Source organism: Sarcophilus harrisii, chromosome 1 (assembly GCF_902635505.1).
Source record: "Sarcophilus harrisii chromosome 1, mSarHar1.11, whole genome shotgun sequence".
Taxonomy (NCBI): domain Eukaryota; kingdom Metazoa; phylum Chordata; class Mammalia; order Dasyuromorphia; family Dasyuridae; genus Sarcophilus; species Sarcophilus harrisii.
Window position 1 is genome coordinate 56,370,175 of NC_045426.1, and position 21,571 is coordinate 56,391,745.

The 21,571-nt window shown below is 39.0% G+C and overlaps 1 protein-coding gene across 1 annotated transcript in view; it reads left to right on the plus strand.

Annotated features, from left to right (window-relative positions):
- Nucleotides 1-21,571, plus strand: part of ALDH1L1 (aldehyde dehydrogenase 1 family member L1) — a 69,456-nt gene that overhangs the window by 5,459 nt on the left and 42,426 nt on the right. The window contains exons 2-9 of the mRNA XM_023498227.2: nucleotides 8,163-8,305; nucleotides 8,882-9,116; nucleotides 10,216-10,381; nucleotides 12,963-13,064; nucleotides 14,656-14,745; nucleotides 15,728-15,865; nucleotides 17,333-17,458; nucleotides 19,160-19,251. Of these exons, the coding sequence (XP_023353995.1) occupies nucleotides 8,179-8,305; nucleotides 8,882-9,116; nucleotides 10,216-10,381; nucleotides 12,963-13,064; nucleotides 14,656-14,745; nucleotides 15,728-15,865; nucleotides 17,333-17,458; nucleotides 19,160-19,251 (1,076 nt within the window). The 5' untranslated portion in view covers nucleotides 8,163-8,178. The remainder of the gene's footprint in view (nucleotides 1-8,162; nucleotides 8,306-8,881; nucleotides 9,117-10,215; nucleotides 10,382-12,962; nucleotides 13,065-14,655; nucleotides 14,746-15,727; nucleotides 15,866-17,332; nucleotides 17,459-19,159; nucleotides 19,252-21,571) is intronic.

Genomic DNA, 21,571 nt, shown 5'->3' on the forward strand with positions numbered 1-21,571 from the left:
TAGTCTGGAAAAGGGAAAGAATTTACTAAGCATGTACAGTGTAAAGAACACAACATTCTGGGAGCAGGATTCATTTTGTGGCTGCTATCTGTGTGATCTTAAATAAGTCACTTTCAACCTCAGTTTTCTCCTCTGCAAAAAAAAAAAAATAATAATAATAATTTAACACATACAGATTTTTTCAACATAAGATACCAATATTTTGCCATGTCCTCAACCACCTTTGAAAAACTTTGGGGTTGTGGCAGTTTGAGTTCAGTCTTTGGACTTGGAGACTGCTCATTGTTTTCTTGAAAACATTGGGAGCAACACCTTTTTCTTCAGGTTTTCTTTGGTCTAAAGCTTTAGTTGTGTTCCTGCCTCGTTTGGTTTCCACTTAAGAATCACATTTTTTCTGACTGCTATGTGCCAAGCTGATCAGACTTCGAGTTGTTTTTTTTTTCATTCATAGATAGATATAAATAATAGATATATGTAGATAGATATGTATATTGTGTTATATGTGTATGTATATGTGTGAACATGCATAGAGATATATGCAAGTGTGTATTATGTATATATATATGTATATATGCATGTGTATCTCTATATGTGTATATATATATCTGTACACACAAGTGTGTGTGTGTGTGTGTGTGTGTAGCTTTCAGTGGTTTGGCATCTCTTCAATTCAAATAGTTTGCTGTCACACTTTAGTTTTTCCCATAACATCTACTTAAATGCCATTCTGCTGACATATAAGGGAGCTCACCTGATCTATTTGGGATAAGCACTTTATGCTAATGAATAAACTACCTTCTAACCTCTTAGCTTTTCAATCCTGCTTGCCTTTTATTATTAAGAATGACCCATAAGTGACCTTGAGTTTTTACTCACTATTTTCTCCCAAATAGAATTCTGGTTTCTAAATTAAATATTCAAAATTATTTTTATTTGATAGATAAGTAGCCCTAGCTTTATGTTCCATTTATGTTCAGGATGTAAAAAAGGAATGTTAAGAAAATATCATCTTTGGGTCTTCTTTATTTCCAAATACAAGTTTTGTGAGGGAAAGCCTGCTGCGGCTAGCCTCTGTAGCAATAATATTAATTCCATCAGAGTTCCAGAAAGCATTATTTTTCCTGTCTTTATTATTATTTATTATTATTTTTATTCCTTTAGTTTGACCAAAAATTGGATGCATAGTTTTTTTTTTGTTTGTTTGTTTTTAATAGCTTTTTATTTACAAGTTATATGCATGGATAATTTTACAGCATTGATAATTGCCAAACCGGATGCATAGTTTTATAAACTCATTCAAAAAATTGGGATCTGGATGAGTGATTCCACATCTGGCAAATTCCCAGTATGGAAGGTCATTCCACTTATACTGATCTGAAAGGAAACATTCATTACCTAAGCAGTGATGTGCCGGATGACTTGTCCATAGATACATGACTAGTGTGTGTCACACTCAAACCATGTCTTTCCAACTCCCCAGCCATCCTTGTATTTATCATACCCTGCTGCCTGTTACTGTGAAGTAAAAACATATTCTAAATGCATATACTTTTCTATAACTGCAAAATCCATGGTATTATATCAAAGAAAAGTGCTCTATCCAATTAGACCTTTAACTATTCTTAAAGTTTTTAAGTTATGATAGTTTTGTCTTATAACAAATGCCATTATCCACTTTTCCTTTACACACTCAGCATATTAACATCTAATTAGCTTCCACTTCAACTACTTGAATTTGACATAGATGTGTACTGGCTCTATTAAATGTGAAAAATGGGGATTTCACACCCTTTTCTTCCCCTCTCCTCCAGGGAATTATAAGAGGCTCAAGGTGTTAGATTTACATTAGCATGGAAACTTGGTCCATAAATCTATCCTTCATATTAATGGCTTTGTATACAAATTAAAATGCATGGATTTTCTTAGTGGAAAAAATATATATAGTTCCTTGACAAGAATAGACACAATTTATGCCTCCCGCTTCTTTGCATGAAAAGCAACATCTAAGGAGTAAGATTCCAATTCTGTGGCAACCTTCCAAATGACTTGAGATTTACATGAGCTTAGGCTTAGGAACACACAGTTTCAGCATTGTGCAAAGTAACTGGATAACCCTGTGACCCATTTTAAGCATTTCTCCAAGAATAATAGCCAGGTGCTGTAGATTGTTCATATAAGAAATCTGCTTCAACAGTTATTTTCTGGCATGTTATGCCATCACCAGTGCCACGTCTGTCTCAGTAAGTCCCACAATCCAACTTAGTGTCCTGACTCACCTGAATAATAAAAAGCTTCCATATCTCCAGTCACACTTCTCTTATTTCCGCTAAAAAACTCATTAATCTTTTAAAATTCATGTGCTCCATCCCTGCCAACGATGATTCCTTCTTCACTACGGCTTGGGAGCACACAAATGAAGCTGCTCCTTTAGCTGTGATCAATTTTAGAAAAGCTGGAAGTTAATTCAATTGCTTCTTGACATGTCAGGTCATTTTTATCCCACTTTATATTTGAGTCTCTTGAATGCATCCCTGGGGTTTCCTCCATCTATATCTGTATCAGACCCAGTGACATATCAATGCTCAGGGATGTTTTTATTATCGATTTTTCCATCTCATCCCATTTCTGAATAATCCATTTTGTAAATATCTACTGATATTCCAGATTGCACTGACTAGCTACCAAGGAGGACCCTTTTCCTGAACTTTATATAGATTTTGAGTTTACTAAACTTCAGGATTTGCCATGGTGTTTCCATTCCTGATTGACTCCAATTTGCCTTCCAATTTAGCTCAGCTCCACCCCATAAACCCATTTCCACTGCACTGTTTTTTAGTTTTCCCAGCAGGTCACTATAAGATATTTTAGGAATCAATGGTAGAGACTTTGCCTATAATAGTTAGTAGAGATAGACTGGAACAAAATGTTATCATTGCCCATATCCTATACCTTTCTTCCCACTTCTTTCTGTATTGACTTTTTCTCTGGTGCCTTCTTATTTTCCTCTGCCTCTTCTTTTCACAGAAAGGATCAACTAATTCTATCAATCAATCAATTTTATTTAGCATCAGCCGTGTGTCAGGCACTATGCTGAGCACAGGGCATGCAATGAGAGACAATTAACTATTCATACTAAGACATTAATGGCTTTGATAGGGCTAAAGGTGTAGTGGAAAGAATGCTGGCTTTAGAGTCAGGAAACCCAATTTAGGGAATCATGGGCAAGTTATTTAACCTTTCTGTGTTTCAATTTGCTAATTCAATCTGCTAAATGAAGATAAGAATGTATTTACTACTTACCAAAAAAAGGTTGGCATAGGGAAAATACTTCATAGGCCATAAAAAAAAGAGTGGAAATGAGATCAAATTTTAGGTTTCTCCTCTTAGGATAGTTTAAAGAATATTCAAGGAAAGGTTGATACTTAACCAAGGGAAAGTACTTTCCAATGGTGGAATTTTAGGCAGCATGACTGGGAGGGGAAGAGTGAAGAGCAGGGGAAGGGATCTTCCTGGAACCTTTTTAATCGTATTATATTGGAAAGAACATTGACTAGGAATCTTTGGGATAGGAAGTGGACCTATTATTTCATCAATAAAGGAACTTGCCAGGTCGGGATACTTCCTCCATCAATGCAACTTACATTTTTAGAGAGATGTTTGGGCTACTAAGAGGTTCGGGTTACTTGCCCAATGTTACATATAGTGACTATGAATATTCCTTTTACTTTATTGTTTTTCTGTTACAAGGGAAGGCCCATTTGGTGGTATTATGGTAGCAGTTTTCTAGAATGCCTTTGATGGAAAAATAAAAAGCTAAAATAACATTTGTTGGATTTTTTTTAATTGAATTGAATGACCATGACAGAGGAGGTCCTAATCTTTATGGAGTTTGTAGTCTATTTAAATAGACAAACCAAACCCAGAAAGTCATTAAAGAACAATCAAAGGCAGTCTAGAATTAACTGTGATGAGATCAATGAGCATCAAAACAGTTACCAGAGGTGAGATTTCAACTGGTTTAAAATGCAAATCATCCTGGGAAGGGAAGTACCAGAGAAGAAGAAGCTAGAAAAAGATCTGACTAAGGTTCTATTTGGAACTAGATCTAAGGAGTTTGGGAAGGAGGCAGTGGGAGAGAGTGCTGGATACCTGAAGCCTCACAGGATCTACTTCACCACCTCCTAACACAAGCCTAGACCGTGAGGGAGCACCTTGAGCTCTTTCTCTATCTGCCTCCCTCACCAGACAGAGAAGTCTTTTGTTCCTCATTTCACATCACTGAGAAGCTTTCCTCGTCTATGTCCTCCATCATCCCTGTCTTACATAAAGAGGTGATTCTTCTCTTGTCAAAGCAAACCCTTCTATGTGCACAATTGATCCCTCTCTCTCTCTCTCTCTCTCTCTCTCTCTCTCTCTCTCTCTCTCTCTCTCTCTTTCTCTTTTGCTGAGTTAATTTGGACTAAGTGACTTACCCAGGGTCACACACAGCTAGGAAGTGTTGTCCAAGGCCAGATTTGAACTCAGGTTCTCCTGACTTAAGGGCTGGTGCTCTGTCCACTATACCAACTAGCTGCCCTGATTCCTCCCTTTCTTATCCCTCCTCTCTCCCTAATTTTTAATCTTCCTTATTTATTGACTCCTTTCCTGTTTGGTGCAAAGATGTCCATATCTCCCCCAGCCTTTAAAAAAAAGCTCTTTATTGATTTAATTATTGCTGCTAGGTCTGGAAAAAGGAGCTTCAAACTACCCTGAAGCTACCCTTCTTCTTGAGACATTGCAACCTTTGAGACACTGCCAATCACTCTTCTTCTGGATACTCTTTTCTCACTAAATTTCATAACTCTCCTGGTTCTTCTACTTCTCTGACTCCATCTCAGCCTCCTTTGCTAAATCTTTGTCATACACTATGTCATACACACTAATGATGATTATTCTTCCTAGATTCAGCCCTCTCTTCTCTTTTCTTTCTACTCTGACTTAATAATCTCATCAGTATCTATAGGTTTAATTATCTCTATGAAAATGATTCCCAGAACTGTGACATTAACCCTGATTTAATTTAGTTCTAATATCAACCAGACAGCTTGAAATCAATTTTCCATAAGCATCTCAAACTCATCATGTTCAAAAGAGAATTCATTATCTCTCCCCCTTCAAATCCTTTTCTCTTCTCAATTTCCCCAATATCACCATTCTTCCAGGCATCCAGCCTTTCAACCTTGGTGTCCTCCTCACCTCTTTACATGAACTCATCCCACATAGTCACTTTGTTGTTAAATTTTCTAGTTTTTTCCTTCACAAAATTTCTGCTCCATTCATTATCTAGAGACTTACAACAATCTTTTAACTGGTCTCCTTGAAAAATTCTTTCCCAACACCAATGTATCTTCCACTCAGATGCTAATGTGACATTCACAATTTTCCTAAAATATAGTTTGAACCATTTCATTCTTTTACTCAAACTCCAGTAGCTCTCTATTACTCCTGGATCAGACAATTAATTTTTCAATTTAAAGCCCCTGGTCATCTGACTTATTCTTATCTTTCTTTTTTCCTTACATGTTACTCCACCTAAATATTCTAGGGTCCAGATACAATCACTTGGCTGCTGCTTCTCATACAGGACATCTTATCTCCCGGCTTAAAATCCTATTTGAAAGAAATAGCTTCATAGGACTATGGATTGTTAGAACCAGAAGGAATTTAGCTCTAACTTAACTAGATAATTGAGTAATCTGCTTCCATTTAATACTTTGACCCCCATTAACATACTAATTCCCCTGGGGAGGGTTCCAGATACTTGTTTAGCAAGACTGTCATTTGACAGAGAAGCCAGAGTAAAAATTAAACTGACTTTACACAAAGGACAATATAACAGCGGAGTGGAAGAGGGAGCAAGAGGCCACTTTGACCGAATCAGAGAGTAGGTGACAGGGAGTGATACATAATAAGGCTGAAAAGATGAGCTGGAGGTTGGAGAAGAGGTTTGATCTTGATCTTAGAGGCAACAGGGAGCCACCAGAACTTTTTGAGCTGGGCTTTAGGATGCTTATTTTGGCAACCTGTGGAGGATGGAGAGAAGACACTGTAAACAGGGGACCCAATTAGTCAATGACTACAGCAGTCCAGGACACAGGTGAGGAGAACTGGAATTAGAGTGGCTGGGGTATAAGCAATTTTGGTAACTGATAGGAGAGGTCAGGGAAGAAGTAGAGAGAGTAGGGGCAAAAACCTGAGTGAGTGAGAGGATAGCAGCAGTAACCCCCAACTAAAATTTGGAAGATAGGATGGATTAAAGCTGAGCAGAACGACTTTCATTTTGGCAATGTTAAGCTTGGTATGCCCATGGGACATCTAGATGGAGATAACCCTCAGGCAGTTGCCAGTTCTGGTCTTAAAAAGACATGTTATTTCACTGCTGATTGAGTTGTTTGTTGGTTCAACTACTTTGGAATTAATAATGCAAGTTATTTTTGGATTTACCAAATTATTTATGCCCTTCCTTTAAATCATAACCCCTACCTTAGGTATCTCAAAAGATCAAGAAAAGATCTTCCTATACAAAAATAGTCATAGTTATGTTTATAATAAAAAAAGGGAGAAATAACTAGGTTTCCAGTGAGGAGAGCCCAGAGCACTAGGTCTGGAGTCAAAAAAATGAGCTCAAATCTCATCTCAGAAATTTACTAGCCATCTATCACCAAGCAAGTTAGCTAACGTCTATCTGCCTCAGTTTCCTCATCTGTAAAAACAGGATGATAATAATAGCATCTACCTCCTAGAATTAAATGAGATAATATCTATAATGCATTTATATGACAATGTGATAATATGTGATATTATGAAGTATATTTGGGATAGCATAATGGTTAGCAATATGAAACAATCAAGTCAGGTATTCATCACAGTTTATAAAGGTTTGCCATTTATTACGTGAAATGGCTCATGGACTCAACCAAATATAACTAAGCAGGGCAGAGTCATACAGATTAAGCAACATGCTTTTAGGGAAATGGCTTTTGACATCTCAGAGGAGAGAAGGAGTGAAGGCACAGATAGGGGTTTCGTTGTCTAAATTAATGCTAATCGGGACAGTCTCAGAAGCTAGAGACAGGATAGGTAGATTAACAATGGATTCTGCCTTCATTTCATTCGATGCTAACAAGACAGTCTGAGAAAAGTGATTATGATTGATAATGTGAACAGGATGGTCTCATTTTAGCAATTCCTGAGAATAAGCTGTTTTAGAGTTCATATCACAGGCACATTAGGCATTTAATAAATGCTTGTTTCCTTCCTTCTTTCCTAAAAGCCGAATGCCAAAAAAATGCTTAATGGTTGAAGAATTACTGAACAAATTATGCTATTAGAATGTAATATAATATTGCTGAGCCATAAGGGATGATGAATATGAAGAATTCAGGGAATCACAGAAAGTGATATAGAGTTGGAAATAATACCCATAATAACCACAATGCAAATGAAATCTGTGCTAATGGCAGTAAATCTAGATTGGATATGATGGATGGTGTAGCCAGTTAACTGTTAAAAAACAAAACAAACCCTCCTTTATAAAAGCAGAAAGTGACTTTTACTATGAGTTCCAATCAATCTATTAGGGAGTTTATTTTAAATTTTTAAAATTACAAACTAGTCAGGGACTGTGGATTCTGGTTGTTTGGATGTGGATAGGCAGTATCATGGATAAAATGCTCGGGCCTGGAGTCAGGAAGACTTCTTTTCCCAAGTTCAAACCTGGCCTCAGACACTAACTGTGTGATCCTGGATAAGTCTGCCTCAGTTTCCTCATCTATAAAAATACCCTGGAGAAAGAAACGGCAAACCACTGTGAATGAACAACAGTAAATGGGAAGTATCTATTTTGTCAAAAGAAAATGAATAAATGGTCCCTTCTGAGATCACTTCCACTTTATCCTGTGTGTGTCTTCTTTGGTTGTAGGTGTTTGTATCTCATCTTCCCCATTAGAAGGTGAGCCCCTTGAGAGCAGGGCCCAGTACCCATTGACTTGCACATAGTAGGTACTTAACAAGTGTTTGCTGGTTGGCGGAATCATTTAGATTTAAGGATCTGGTTACACATATAAATGAATAGCTATCCACCACCACTCTCCAGCCCTAACTTTGTGGCTTTGCCCTTCCAGGTCCATAGCTACTGCCATGAGGATTGCTATCATTGGTCAGAGCCTCTTTGGCCAAGAGGTCTATTCCCGACTTCGGAAAGAAGGCCATCAGGTGGTGGGCGTATTCACCATTCCAGACAAGGATGGAAAAGCCGATCCATTGGGTAAGCCAAGTTTGGGATCTCACCCCCCAGGGGACTCAGGCAATGTTTGCTGACTGGGAATGTTTTGTTTCTTTGGGGCTGGCAAGAGACAGCCTCCCAGGGAATCAGAATCATGTGAAAACCAGGCTTGGTCAGCTGAGAAACTGGCCAGACCTGAGGTGGTCAGGACTGGGAGGCTTAACAGGCCCAGCAGGGTAGGAAAGGTTGGAGATCTTTAGCAGCAGATGATGAGAGGAGGTCTAGATAAATCAATAATCACCAACAGAGAGATGGAGAATGAAGGGTGATCTTGGTAAGGGGTGTTGAGCAGCAAGCTTGGAGCGATAATTCATGATGGAAGGAAAAGCCAATGGATTATTTAATCAATATAGCATTTAGTGAGAAGACACATATTGATCTGTCTGTGATGTAGGGATGCTGTGTTTGGTACCCCATGCCAGTGTGCTTAGCTGGGCTACAAGTGGCTACATCTGTCCTGAGGCACAAAAGGGCTTTCTCAGAGGAGAGGGAGAGGAAGATAGAAGGGAAGGAAATCAAATGGTGGAATAGTCCCTCATCCCTAGGTTTCTTCCACAGCCCTAGAGGCAGAGAAGGACCACGTGCCGGTGTTTAAGTTTCCCCGATGGAGGATGAAAGGGAAGGCTCTGCCAGAGGTGGTGGAGCAATACAAGTCTGTGAGAGCCCAGCTGAACGTCCTGCCCTTCTGCAGCCAGTTCATCCCCATGGAGGTCATCAATGCACCTGAACATGGCTCCATCATCTACCACCCATCGATCCTGCCCCGACATCGTGGAGCTTCCGCTATTAACTGGTAAGTGGAGAGGAGCAGGGGTCAGCCCACACCTGTCCCTCCCATGTAGGTCTGATACTACAGCCTCCATTGAAGGATGATATAAGATGTACCAGGAGGGAAAGGAGGAGAGGGGGAGAAGGGCAGAAGGGGAAAAGGAGAGAGAGAGAGAGAGAGAGAGAGAGAGAGAGAGAGAGAGAGAGAAGGAAATTTGTGTCTATATGCATTATTCTCTTACTTGATTATAAACTCCAGGGACAATAGCTTATATGCAGTCTGTATCTTCTCCATAACCTACTCTGTAAATGCTAGATGCTTAGCAAATCAATGTTTGTGCATTTTTAATTGCTTAAGATAGAACCAAGATCAAGAGAACACCTAAAGTGAGAGGCAGTTGGTATAATAGAAAGACAGTAAATTGGAGCTAAAAGGATCTGAATGCAGATCTCAGCCCTGCACTTACAAGCTTGATAAGAATTAAAGAATCTCAGAGTTGGAAGTGACTTCAGAGTTAATCTGGTCCAGTCTGTACTTGAACAAAAATTAAATTGACAAATGCCAGCCTCCACTTGAGAACGCTGATTGAGTAAAAACCCACTGCTTCCCAAAGTGTCCCATTCCACCTTGGGATAGTTTTATTTGGAATGATCTTTAATGGACCTAGGATCTCTTCAATGTGGTTATTCCCACCAATGATGCAGGTTACACCCTATGTCTGCCTATTCTGAATCACCTGCCTTTCTGCAGCTTCCACTCATCAGTTAATCAACAAAGGTTTATTAAATGCCTACGATGTACTAGGCATCCATTGCTCCAAGTTTTACCTTCTGGAGCCAAGCAGAATAAGTATAATCTCTCTTTTTGCTGCCCACTCTTCAAATTCAAACTTAATAAGAGTTACCATTTTCCCCCTGCTCTTCTCTTCTACAAGCTAACTGTCCCTGATCCTCTTAGCCAGTCTCTTTGTGTAGATGGCACACTCTCCATTCTTCTTAGCATTCTGCTAGACAATTTCCTTATCACTAAAATCGTTATACTAACATTTGTTCAACTTGTCAGGGTTGTATTAAAAAGGTGTTTTGTAAAACTGACAATGAGCCGTTGCCCTTTCTGCCTCCAGGACCTTGATTCATGGGGATCAGAAAGGAGGTTTTACTGTATTCTGGGCAGATGATGGCTTGGACACAGGAGACATCCTGCTCCAGAGGGAGTGTGAAGTTCTGCCTGATGACACCGTGAGCTCACTCTACAATCGGTTCCTCTTCCCTGAAGGGGTCAATGGAATGGTAATTTCTTTTCTTTAAAAAAAAAACACAGTTTTATTGATTTAAAAAAAATAGATCATTTCTAAATATATGCTTCCCTTCTCATCCAACCCTCGATGAAATTTTCCTTCTAACAAAGAAAAACAGTAAATCAAAATCAGGTGCAAAGTCCTTGTCAGTTTATATACTATTCTATATCCATCCTTTTAAAGAAAAGGAGGGCAGGTAATTTCATTATTTCCCCTCCAGGGCCAACATTGGTCATTACAATCGTACAGTGTTGGGCTTCATATAGTGTTCTTTATGTTTGTATTATTATAATTTATATATTGTTTTCCACAATATATTTCAAGCTACACCTTGTGGGAAGGTCATATAAGCCTTCCCACAATTCTCTGAATTCCTCATATTCATAAATGCTTACAATGCAAGAATATGCAACTATTTTATACGCTACAATTTGTTCAGCCTTGGCATGGTAATTAATGAGATCAGCCACCTTCTGAAACACCCTCCATATGGAGGAAGAACAACCTCCTCTAAACTGCAAGATAGACATTAAGGTCCACAGGAATCCTACTCCAGCTGGATCTCTTTGGGATGGCCATTACTAGTGAAAGCACGGTGTGCAGCAGGATAGACACAAACAATAGCATGAGAGGCTTGAATGCAAGTCATATTGATTCTAGAGCCAGTACTGTTACCATTATGCCATACATCCTCCTTGGGAGAGTTTCTTTTAACCAGTCCTGCCATTTGTCCTTGGGCTTGTGGTATAAAAAGTTGGAGGGACCAAGTGATTCTTCCAGTGTATAAACTACTTTCTGAGCCTCTGTGATCTGAGTGTTAAAAAAGCTAACATGACCTTAGACCTTCCTAATCCCCTTTGTTCAGTAATGTTTTCCTTTTGGACTTCTCACAGTCTTTTGCTTTGTGCCTCTGTGGTTTATTATGTAATATTTTACAACATAGAACTATAAAAAGCTCAGAATGGACCTCAAAATCATTTAGTTCAACTTCCTTTGGGTGTAGAAATCCTTCCCATTCCATCTCCATCCTGTCCTTTAACACCTCCAGGGATGTGAAACATTATCTTCTGAGATATCCCTGCCATTGCTGGACAGTTCAAATTGTTACAGAGATCTTTAACTAACACAGTTTTAGAATGATAGAGAAATCATGTTGCTGAACGCCCCAGCATGCTGGTCAGACCACAGCTGGCCTATTATGCTTCCTTCCCCCTGCCTCATTTTAGGATTTTCTCTAGCAAACTGAAGGACTCTAGAAGGACAACCAAATTGGTTAGAATGTGGAGCCACATTCTGTGTAGGACAATTGAAAAATCTAGCTGGAGATGTAAAGCCTGGAGAAGAAAAGACTTTAAGGTCTAAGATTAAAGACCTTTTTCTCCAATTAACTGGTAGAATTCTGTATAGGAAAAGAAGTAGACTAAGTATTCCCAAGGACAGAATAGGATAAATAGGGAGTTCCAGCCTGATATATTTGAACTCAGAATAAGAATCAAATTTCTAATAAATAGAACTGTCCAAAGATGGAATCAAGCTCCCCATGCTCACTATCACTAGAAGTCTTCAGGTAGAAAAAATTGGATAGCCACCAGTAAAGGAAATACCAGTAGAAGAGATTTTGATTTCATAGATCTCTACCCCCTTCTAGCTTAGAGATTTTATATTTCTATGTCTTTGTTGCTTGATAACCTGAGGACTTATGAAAAGTAATCATCACAGTAGGTGATTGGGGAAAAAAAGTTTCTAAATCATTTCTCTACCTCAAAGGAACTTTGGAAAGAATGCTGTCTGCACCCTCAATTTTCCATGATACTGATTATGTGGAGACCTGCTCCCCAATACCTCCATTTAACCCACCAATGGCTGCCTTCTGTTCCTGGGCTCTGTGCCACCAGCGAGAGAGAAGAATTTTTCTAGAGAAGAGAGAGTCTGAGTTGTTTTGAAAGCCATACAATTTTGTGAATTCCTTCTTTTTCTTTTCCTTAAGTCAGCATAAGGAAGGGAAACCTCCTCATTTCCCTGAGGTCTATAAGTCTCCCTGTTTTCCATTCTCCAATAAAAGCTCTGTCTAACCTTTATATGTGCAGGTAATGCCAGGGCCAATTCATCCTCATCAAGGCACAGGCAAGTGTTGTTCCTTTGACAGCAGTGATGGATTGTCTTGAGCCACACACACATACACACCCATTTTCACTGATGGCACACAAAGGAAAAAGCTCCAGAAGACAGTTTGTGGCTAAGATTTTTAGGTTCCATATGAGGCCATGAAATAGTGCTTTTTCCTCTGTGTACATCTAACAGATTTGCATGAGTATGAACCCCATGATCTTGATATTTAACTTTAAGGTTACCAATCTGCCCTAGAACCACATCTGGCCCTGGCCCTAAGAGCAGTCCCCTAGTACACCACCACTGCCTGGTACCTTGTACCCATGGAGTATCCCCATGTTTGTGAATAGAGCTGAGCCTCCCAAAGGGAATACGCCAATGGGAGATTTATGAGATATCTCTCCTACCCACAAATGTACTACTCTTATTAAAAAGTCACTATAACCTTACTTATTTCTTCTCAGGTGGAGGCAGTAAGATTAATCACTGAAGGCAAAGCCCCCAAAATACCTCAAACTGAAGAGGGGGCAACTTATGAAGGAATACAGAAGAAGGAAAATGCCAAGGTAAGGGCCAAAGGACTCAAATTCAGCTTGTCCAAAATAGAATTCATTGTCTCCTCACTCCATAGAAAAGAAACCTTTCAGGGCAGCTAAGTGGTGCAGTGGATAGAGCACTAGCTCTGAACTCAGGAGAACTTGAGTTCAAATCTGGATTCAGACACTTAACACTTCCTGGCTGTGTGACTCCTGGGCAAGTCCCTTAACCCCAATTGCCTCAGAAGAAAGAAAGAAAGAAAGAAAGAAAGAAAGAAAGAAAGAAAGAAAGAAAGAAAGAAAGAAAGAAAGAAAGAAAGAAAGAAAGAAAGAAAGAAAGAGAGAGAGAGAAAGAAACACATTTCTCTCTTTCAGAGGAGGGAGAGCTCATAGTTACCTTCTGACACCTGGGAAGGGTATGTTCTAGTGAAGGATACACTCTGGAGTCATTCAGGAACTGGCAAAGCAACATGATTATTCTAATTAGTTCTCTTGAATAACAAGTTGTCATTATTCAAGTTATTCTAAGCTTTTAAACCTTTAGCCAACTAGCTTCCAACTCTGCTTCATGCTCACTGTGTGCTTCTAGCAGCCCTTGGCTTATATGGCTGCCATGATGGACACAATTCTCCTAAGTCATTAAGTGGCAAGGAAGGACCTAATACTTCTTCCCTTTACATTATTTCATTCTGACATATGAAGAAACTGAGAGATGAGAATTGATATCACTTGGCCAAGATTGCATTGCAAATGGCTCTAGAATTGTCAGCACAATGTAGAAGCTGCGTTATACCCAGACGTTTGCTCTTCCAGGCCATCTATTTATTGCCTTCCTGTTCTTCAGTCCATCACATTCCTATGTCTGTGATTAGCATCTATGGTTGGGATAGAAATTGGAGATATTTAACCCACTTAGAGGCAGCTATGTGATACATTACATAGAGTGCTGGACTTCCAAGTTCAATCCTCAGGCACTTACTATGAAATCAATAAGTCAGCAAGTAGTTATTAGGGCTTAATATGGGTCAGCCACTGTGGTAAGCACTGTAAATATGATTACTAGGGGGGAAAAACAGTTCTTGTCCTCAAGGACATTATATTCTAATAGGAAAAGACAAAACATAAAAGCTGAACATTTCGAGGTTGAGGATGGAATGAGAAGGTACACACTAAGAGTCATCATGGTAGTGAAGGTCCAGAGAGTCAGGAGCTGAACCTCAAAAGAAATGGGTCAAAAACTTAAATTTCTCTGCGCTTCAGTTTCTTTATCTCTAAAGTGAAAGAGTTGGATTTCTTTCCAGCTCCAGTTCTATAATCCTCTGATTCCTTGGAATGATGACCTTTGGTTTGGTTCAGGAGAAATTAAGGAGAATTAAAGATTAGCCAAATACACAAGGTGCTAAAGAAGACAGTGTCAAACAGTGGGGGAAACACTAGACTAAGGAGTCAGGAGATCTTCACATCTGACTGACAATTAGTTGAGTGACTGTGGACAAGTAGTTTTACATATATGAGACTGGAGATTATAATCTTTGTACTACCTGCCTCATAGCAGTGTTTGGAGGAAGGTGTTTTCCAAATTCAACCAAATGTAAATTGCCATTTACCATGATCTCTGCAGATCAACTGGGACCAGCCAGCGGAAGCTATCCACAACTGGATTCGGGGAAATGACAAGGTTCCTGGAGCCTGGACAGAAGCTAATGGGCAGGTAGGTATGTTAAGGGCTGGGGGACCTGTTCTTGGTCCTGACCCTACTTTCTCATCTCCTTTCTAATCCAGATGTCATAATAGGGCATCGATAGCAAGAAGTTGGGAAAAGAGATGAGACCCACACAGGGATAGAAAGCAAAAGTCCAGAGTCAATAAGAGAAGAGTTAATCTAATGGGAGTTGTAAGGTTCAGATAATAAAAAGGAGAGGAGAAAGAGGCTTTGAGGGAAGCAGGGCAAGATAACCAGGAGAAACAGGTCCAGGCCTCCAACAGCAGGACAGATCTCGATGTGGATATGAGCCATTTGGAATGGCTAATCTGAATCAACCCTAATTGGAATCACCCAGTCAGTGGTGATTGTCATAGTCTTTTCACCACAAAGTGGGCCCAATGTTACTAAATGCCATGTCCCAGTCTACCCAAGTGACAAGCAACAGGAATTCGGTCTCATTAAACTATCATAAGCTAGGGTTTATGGGGCTCCAGGTCACCTGGGTCCAAATCCCAGCTCCAAAGTTGGACCACTTTGTGATCCTGCTCAGCTCACCTGGATTCCTTGAGCTTCAATCTCCCCATCTGTAAAATGGAAATAATAATCAGTAAGTATCTATTAAACAATTACTATTCTTGGGGGCTTGAATATAAAAATGACACAGTCCCTGGATTCAAGGAATTTATATTCTACTTACATAATAATAGTTGTATTTCCTGCTTCATAGGTTGTCCTGAGAAAAGTGCTTTGCAAATTGTAAAATACAACAAAAATAAAATTTATCATTTTTTAGTCATCTCTTTTTTAACATGAGGTCCCAGTATTACATAGCGAGGCAAGGGCAGAGCTGAGACTTAACGATCCCACGTCAAAGGGCCACATCTGGCCGACATTTTGCAGAAACCCTTTGGCAGATGTTTCTGAATCTGTTTCAGAATTCCAAATGACAGGTCAAATTCTTCTTTCTTTGATTCCGTTCTCTCCCCAGATACTAACATTTTTTGGATCAACCCTTAACGACAATGGTCTTGTGCCAGAGGGAGAGACATTGGACATTCCAGGAGCAAGTCGGCCAGGTGTTGTCACCAAAACAGGCCTTGTTCTCTTTGGAAATGATGGCAAAATGGTGAGTAGCCTTATTCGGTGCTTTTCTTCCTTTGGTCCGGGACTTGTTTTCCATACTTATATGCCTAAGAACTTGTTCAAGGACTCCCACAGGTCTCTACTGGCACATGCAATGTGTCCAGTTTCTTGCTACATAGAGCAGTAGTCAAGGGAAAGGGGAGAGAGAGATCAGGGTAGTGGAAAGAGATCCTAGAGCCAGAAAGCCTGTCTTTTGATCTGAGATCCAACACCTATTAAGTAGAGGAAACCAATTAGACTATTGCAGTAGCCTAGCAAAAGTGATAAGGGCATGAACTATGATAAAGGTGTGAGTGAGGAGAAAATAACATAAATCATAGATGTAAAAAAGGTAGAAATAATAAGATTTGGGAACCAATTGGCCACCTGTAGGCAGTGAAGTCAAGGAAGACTTCCAAGGTTGTAAGCATGGGCATCTCAGAGGATGATGACACCCTTAACCATAATCAGGAAGTTCAGAAGAAGGGAAGGGTTGGGGTGGAAGAGGATAGATTCTCTTCGGTTACTTTGAGTTGAAGATAGTTACTCAGTGTTATACTCAGCATTTTTAGCTAATCAGAATTAACAAATCCCTCCACTAACAGCACGCAGTACAGGGCTATTTTTCAGGACACTGCCCAAGATGGTATTACAAACCAATGGGAGCCGAAGAGATAGTATAGATCAAAAAGTCAAGAGGTCCCAGGGCAAGGCTTCCCAAAGGCATGGGGGACATCTAGTTAGTGGGCCATGGAGGGGAGAACCAGTAAAGCCTAGAAAGTTTAGAGTGGGAAGAAAAAGTGATAATACAGTGTCAAATGCTGCAGGGAAGTAAAGAAAGATGAAGCTTAAGAAGAAGCCATTGGATTTGGAAATTAAGAGCTTCATGGATAACTTTGGAGAGAATTTGGAAGGTTTCAATTGAATGATGAGGTCAGAAACCAGATTATAGAGGGTTTATCAGAAAGTCACAGGAGAAGTAGAGTGCCTTAGGGTAGATGGCATTCTCCAGGAATTTATCCATGAAGAGAAGGAGGGAGAAGGAATGTTAGCTGGTGGGATGGCGTAATCTAGTGAATATGTTTCAAGGATGGGAGGAGAGAGACATGGGCATGTTTATTCATGCCAAGAAAAGAGCCAGCAAATAGCAATTTAAGTAGATGGAGGTGATAATGAGGACGATTTGCTGGAGAAGATGGGAAGGAGGGGATCAAGGTGCATATAGAAGTGTTGGAATGGATAGGGAGGACCACCTCTTCATCAGGCACATAGTAGTAGATGCTTAACAGATGTTCATTGATTAGAGTGAAGTAGGAGATAGTGCAAGAAGATGACTAAGTGATGGGAAATGAGAAGGGAGTGCTTGGCGTATATCCCCGGAGATATTTGTCAGATGAGGAATGGTAATTAAGGACCAGGTGATTCAAATTGAAATAGAAGAGGAGTAAATGTAAAAATTGTTCTTTTGCAGCTGGTGGTGAAAAACATACAGCTTGAAGATGGCAAAATGATCCCAGCATCTAATTTCTTCAAATCAGCAGATAGTAGCACCTTAGAGCTGACTGAAGAGGAGATGGTCACTGCAGAGGCCATTCGGGTGAGAGGAAAATTTGCGTCTGATTGTTTTTCTCTTAGTTGTTATCCCCAAACAATGGTGTTCCATTTCAATAAAATTCATTAATAGTTATTAAGAACCTACTATGTGCAAAAGATTGTGCTAGGAATGCCATAGTAAAAAAAAAAATAATAGCACAGTGCCCACTCTCAAGAAGCTCACAGTCTAATGGCACCTAATAGATTAGAAGTGGATCATGAGAAATCATGGAAAGCAGTCATTATGGTGGATAACAAGCAAAAACTACGATAGATGGGAGGGTGAGACAGTTCAAAGATTCAAGTGGTTTGGGAAATATAAAGTCACTTTTAAAAATAATATCCTTTTATTTTTCAAAATACATGCAAAAATAATTTTCAACATTCACCCTTGCAAAACCTTGTGTTCCAAATTTTTCTCCCTCCCTTTCTTTTCCCCTCCCCTAGATAGCAAATAATCTAATCTAGGTTAAGCATGTGTAATTCTTCTAAATATGTTTCCACATTTATTATGCTGCACAAGAAAAATCAGATCAAAAAGGGAAAAAAAACAAGTAAACAACAACAAAAAAGATAAAAAAAAAATATGTTGTGATCCACATTCAATCTTTATAGTCCTCTCTCTGGATATAGATGGTTCTTTCCATCACAAGTCTATTGGAATTGCCTAGAAACATCTCATTATTGAAAAGAGCCACATCCATCAGAACTAATCATCATATAATCTTGTTGCCGTGTGCAGTATTCTCTTGCTTCTAGTCACCTCACTTTAACATCAGTTCACGTAAGTTTATAAAGTCACTTTTAGCTAAGGGTAGTGAAGAAGGAGTTGTCAAGGAAGGTTCCATAAAAGAGGTAGTTTAAGTAGAAGAATGATATGATTATAGGGATGTGCTTAGAAGATTACTTGGTGAGTAGTAGGTGGAATTGGACATTTAGATTGGAGATGGGAAGGTCAGATAAATTATTGCAATAGTCCAGAAGAAAGGAAAAAAGGTCTTCAATAAGGGTAATTGCAGTGAGAGTAAAAAAGAAAGGTAGCACAGCAGATAGAGTGTCAGGTCTTGAGTCAAGAAGACTCATTTTCCTTAATTCAAATCTGGTCTCAGACACTTATTAGCTGTGTGACCTTGGACAAGTCTCTTAATCTTATTTATGTCAGTTTCCTCATCCATAAAAATAAAAAATCCAGCTCACATCTATAAAGTGAGCTGGAGAAGAAAATGGAAAACTTCAGTATCTTTGCCAAGAAAAATCTCAAATTAGGTTACAAAAAGCCAAACATGACTGAAATGACTCAAGAAGAAGAAAAGAAATGCCTTTAATTATTCCCTTCAACTTAGCCCTTTTTTCCCTCTCATGTCCTCAGGGTGTGTAAGAACAGTGAAGAGCCTAGCAACTAGAGCAACTGGGGCAAAGGGAGGAATAAAATTGAAATTCCAGGAACCAAAAGATACTAGACAAAGACTAACAGAGCCAAGGCAGATCTTTGTTCCAAAGATTGAAGGAGAGGCAGTTAAATGTGCAGGCTTATGTTCATTTCTTCCCATTTCCCAATGCCATTTCTCAGTTCCAATCCAACCAGTCCCTTCATTCTTCCTGTGTACCAAAGCCCATGTGTATACTAATACATGAGCAGCTGGATACCCAGATTTCTCTGTAACCTTTAGAGTTAGAATTACTTTTGTCTGGCTTTACCTTTCAGGATGCTTGGCAGAGGATTTTGCCCAATGTCGCCGAGATCGAAAGCTCCACTGATTTCTTCAAATCTGGCGCAGCATCTGTAGATGTTGTGAGGTGAGAAAATGGGGCAAGACTTTGGGAAATTTGTTTTGGAGACCTTTGGGATGAAGGGTTGGAATAATGTTTCATTTTTTTCATAGTTGAAATAAAAATTTTATTAATAGCTTTTGGTTTTACATTTCCCCTGCATCCTTCACTTCACTCCCTCCCAGAGAATCATCCCTTACAACAAAGAATATTTAAATAGCTTTTTATTTTTCAAAATGCATGCAAAGATAGTTTTCAACATTTATCCTTGCAAAACATTGTATCCATATTTTCCCCCTTCCTCTCCATTTCCCCCTCCCTTAGATAGCATATAATCCAAATATAGGTTAAAGGTACAGTTCTTCTAAACATATTTCCACATTTATCATACTGTGCCAGAAAAATCAGATGAAAAAGGAAAAAAGTGAAAAAGAAAAAAGCAATTGCATTTTCTTTTGTTTCCCTTTTTTTTCTTTTTGATCTGATTTTTCTTGTGCAACATAATAATTGTGAAAAATAGGTATGGAAGAATTTCACATATATTTAATAGATATTGGATTATTTGCCATTTAGGAGAGAGGGTAGGAGAAGGGAGAGAGAAAAAAAATTAGAACACAAGACTTTGCAAAGGTGAATGTTGAAAAGTATGCAAGCAAACAAACAACAACAACAAAAAGGTAAAAATACTATGTTGTGATTGATCCACATTGAATCCCCAGAGTCATCGCTCTGAATAAGATGGCTTTCTCCCTCACAAGTCTATTGGAACTGGCCTGAATCACCTCATTGTTGAGAACAACCACGTCCAGCACAATTAATCATCACATAATCTTGTTGTTGTTGTGTACGATGTTTTTTTTTTTTTTTTTTGGTTCTGCTCACTTCACTTAGCATCAGTTTATATAAGTCTCTCCAGGCCTTTCTGAAATCGTTCTGCTGATTGTTTCTTATAAAACAATAATATTCCATAATATTCATATACCATGACTTATTCAGCCATTCTCCAACTGATGGGTATCCACTCAATTTCCACTTCCTTGCCACTATAAAAAGGACAGCTACAAACATTTTCTCATGTTTCACTTCAGTCCTTTCTCTTCCGTAATGGGATCCAGAGATTCCCCAGTCCCCTATCTGTATGAACAAGAAGTCCAGTTACAGGGCATCTCCCCCATATAAATTAGAACAAGAAGATCTTAGAAGAATGGATTTAGCTCTAGAAGTAACCTCGGAGAGGACATTTAGTCCAATCTACTCACTTTTTAAATGGAAAAACTAAAGTCAAAAGGGAAAAGGCAACTTGCCTAACATCACATGTAGAATCAGCATTTGAAATCAGTGCACCTGATCTACTTCAATAGATCAATTCTTTGGGGACCTCAGAAGCCTTGCCAAGTCCACCATTATATAGAACCACAGAAAGTTAGACTAAGACAGCACCTGAGAACACAGAATTACTGATTTTGAGCAGGAAGACCATAGTGATCTTGGAGTCTGATTCTTTTATTTTTATAAATGAGTCCCAAAAGAAAGGACAACACTGATCCAATAGCACGTTAACAGCAGAGTGGAGACTCAAACTCTGATCCCTGACTGCCAAACCAAAGTTCTTTCCATTACATGACATTGTTGTTCTTTGTTTCTTCAAATAATTCCTAGGGTCAATGCTCATTTCTCTTAATAATCCATTTTCTCACTTGACATAACCACATTTTCCCATGGAAAAATGCTTGTGGTCAGGAATGTTTTTTATCAGGGTATCCAAAAGAGATAACCCTTTGGCCGGTTCTCCATGACATAATCTCATGTGTGGTTTAATAGTTTTTTTGAAGATTATCTTCCACCAAAGACGTCATGTCTTAAAAAGCCTGGCTTGGTTTATTGTTAAGTAAACATGCCCAATATTTATAGGATCATAGATTTAAAAGAGAAAGCAACCTTAGAAGTTATCTGGGAACCTCATTTTACACACGAGGGAATTGAGGTCCAGAAAAGTAAATAGTTTACCCAACGTCATACAGGTAAAGAAATGACAAATTTGGGATTAATATGCAGGGCCTCCAACTCCAAATCCAGTATTTTTTCCACTCTCACTCTCCTCAGGGCTAATTTTCATTTTAAATAGAAAGTAAAGAAACTATTAACTCAAATGGCTATAATTGGTATTTAATAGTCTCTCTGATATATGCTATAATCAAGTCACTGAAAAACAGTATTTATCAAGAAAAGGAATATGCAAAAAATAGATATCAAGTCGCTTAAAAGAAAGGAAAGTTGGAAGGAATTTTAGGGTCCAATCTCCTCATTTTGTGGAGGATACTGAAAGCCAAGTTTGAGTCTTCACCTT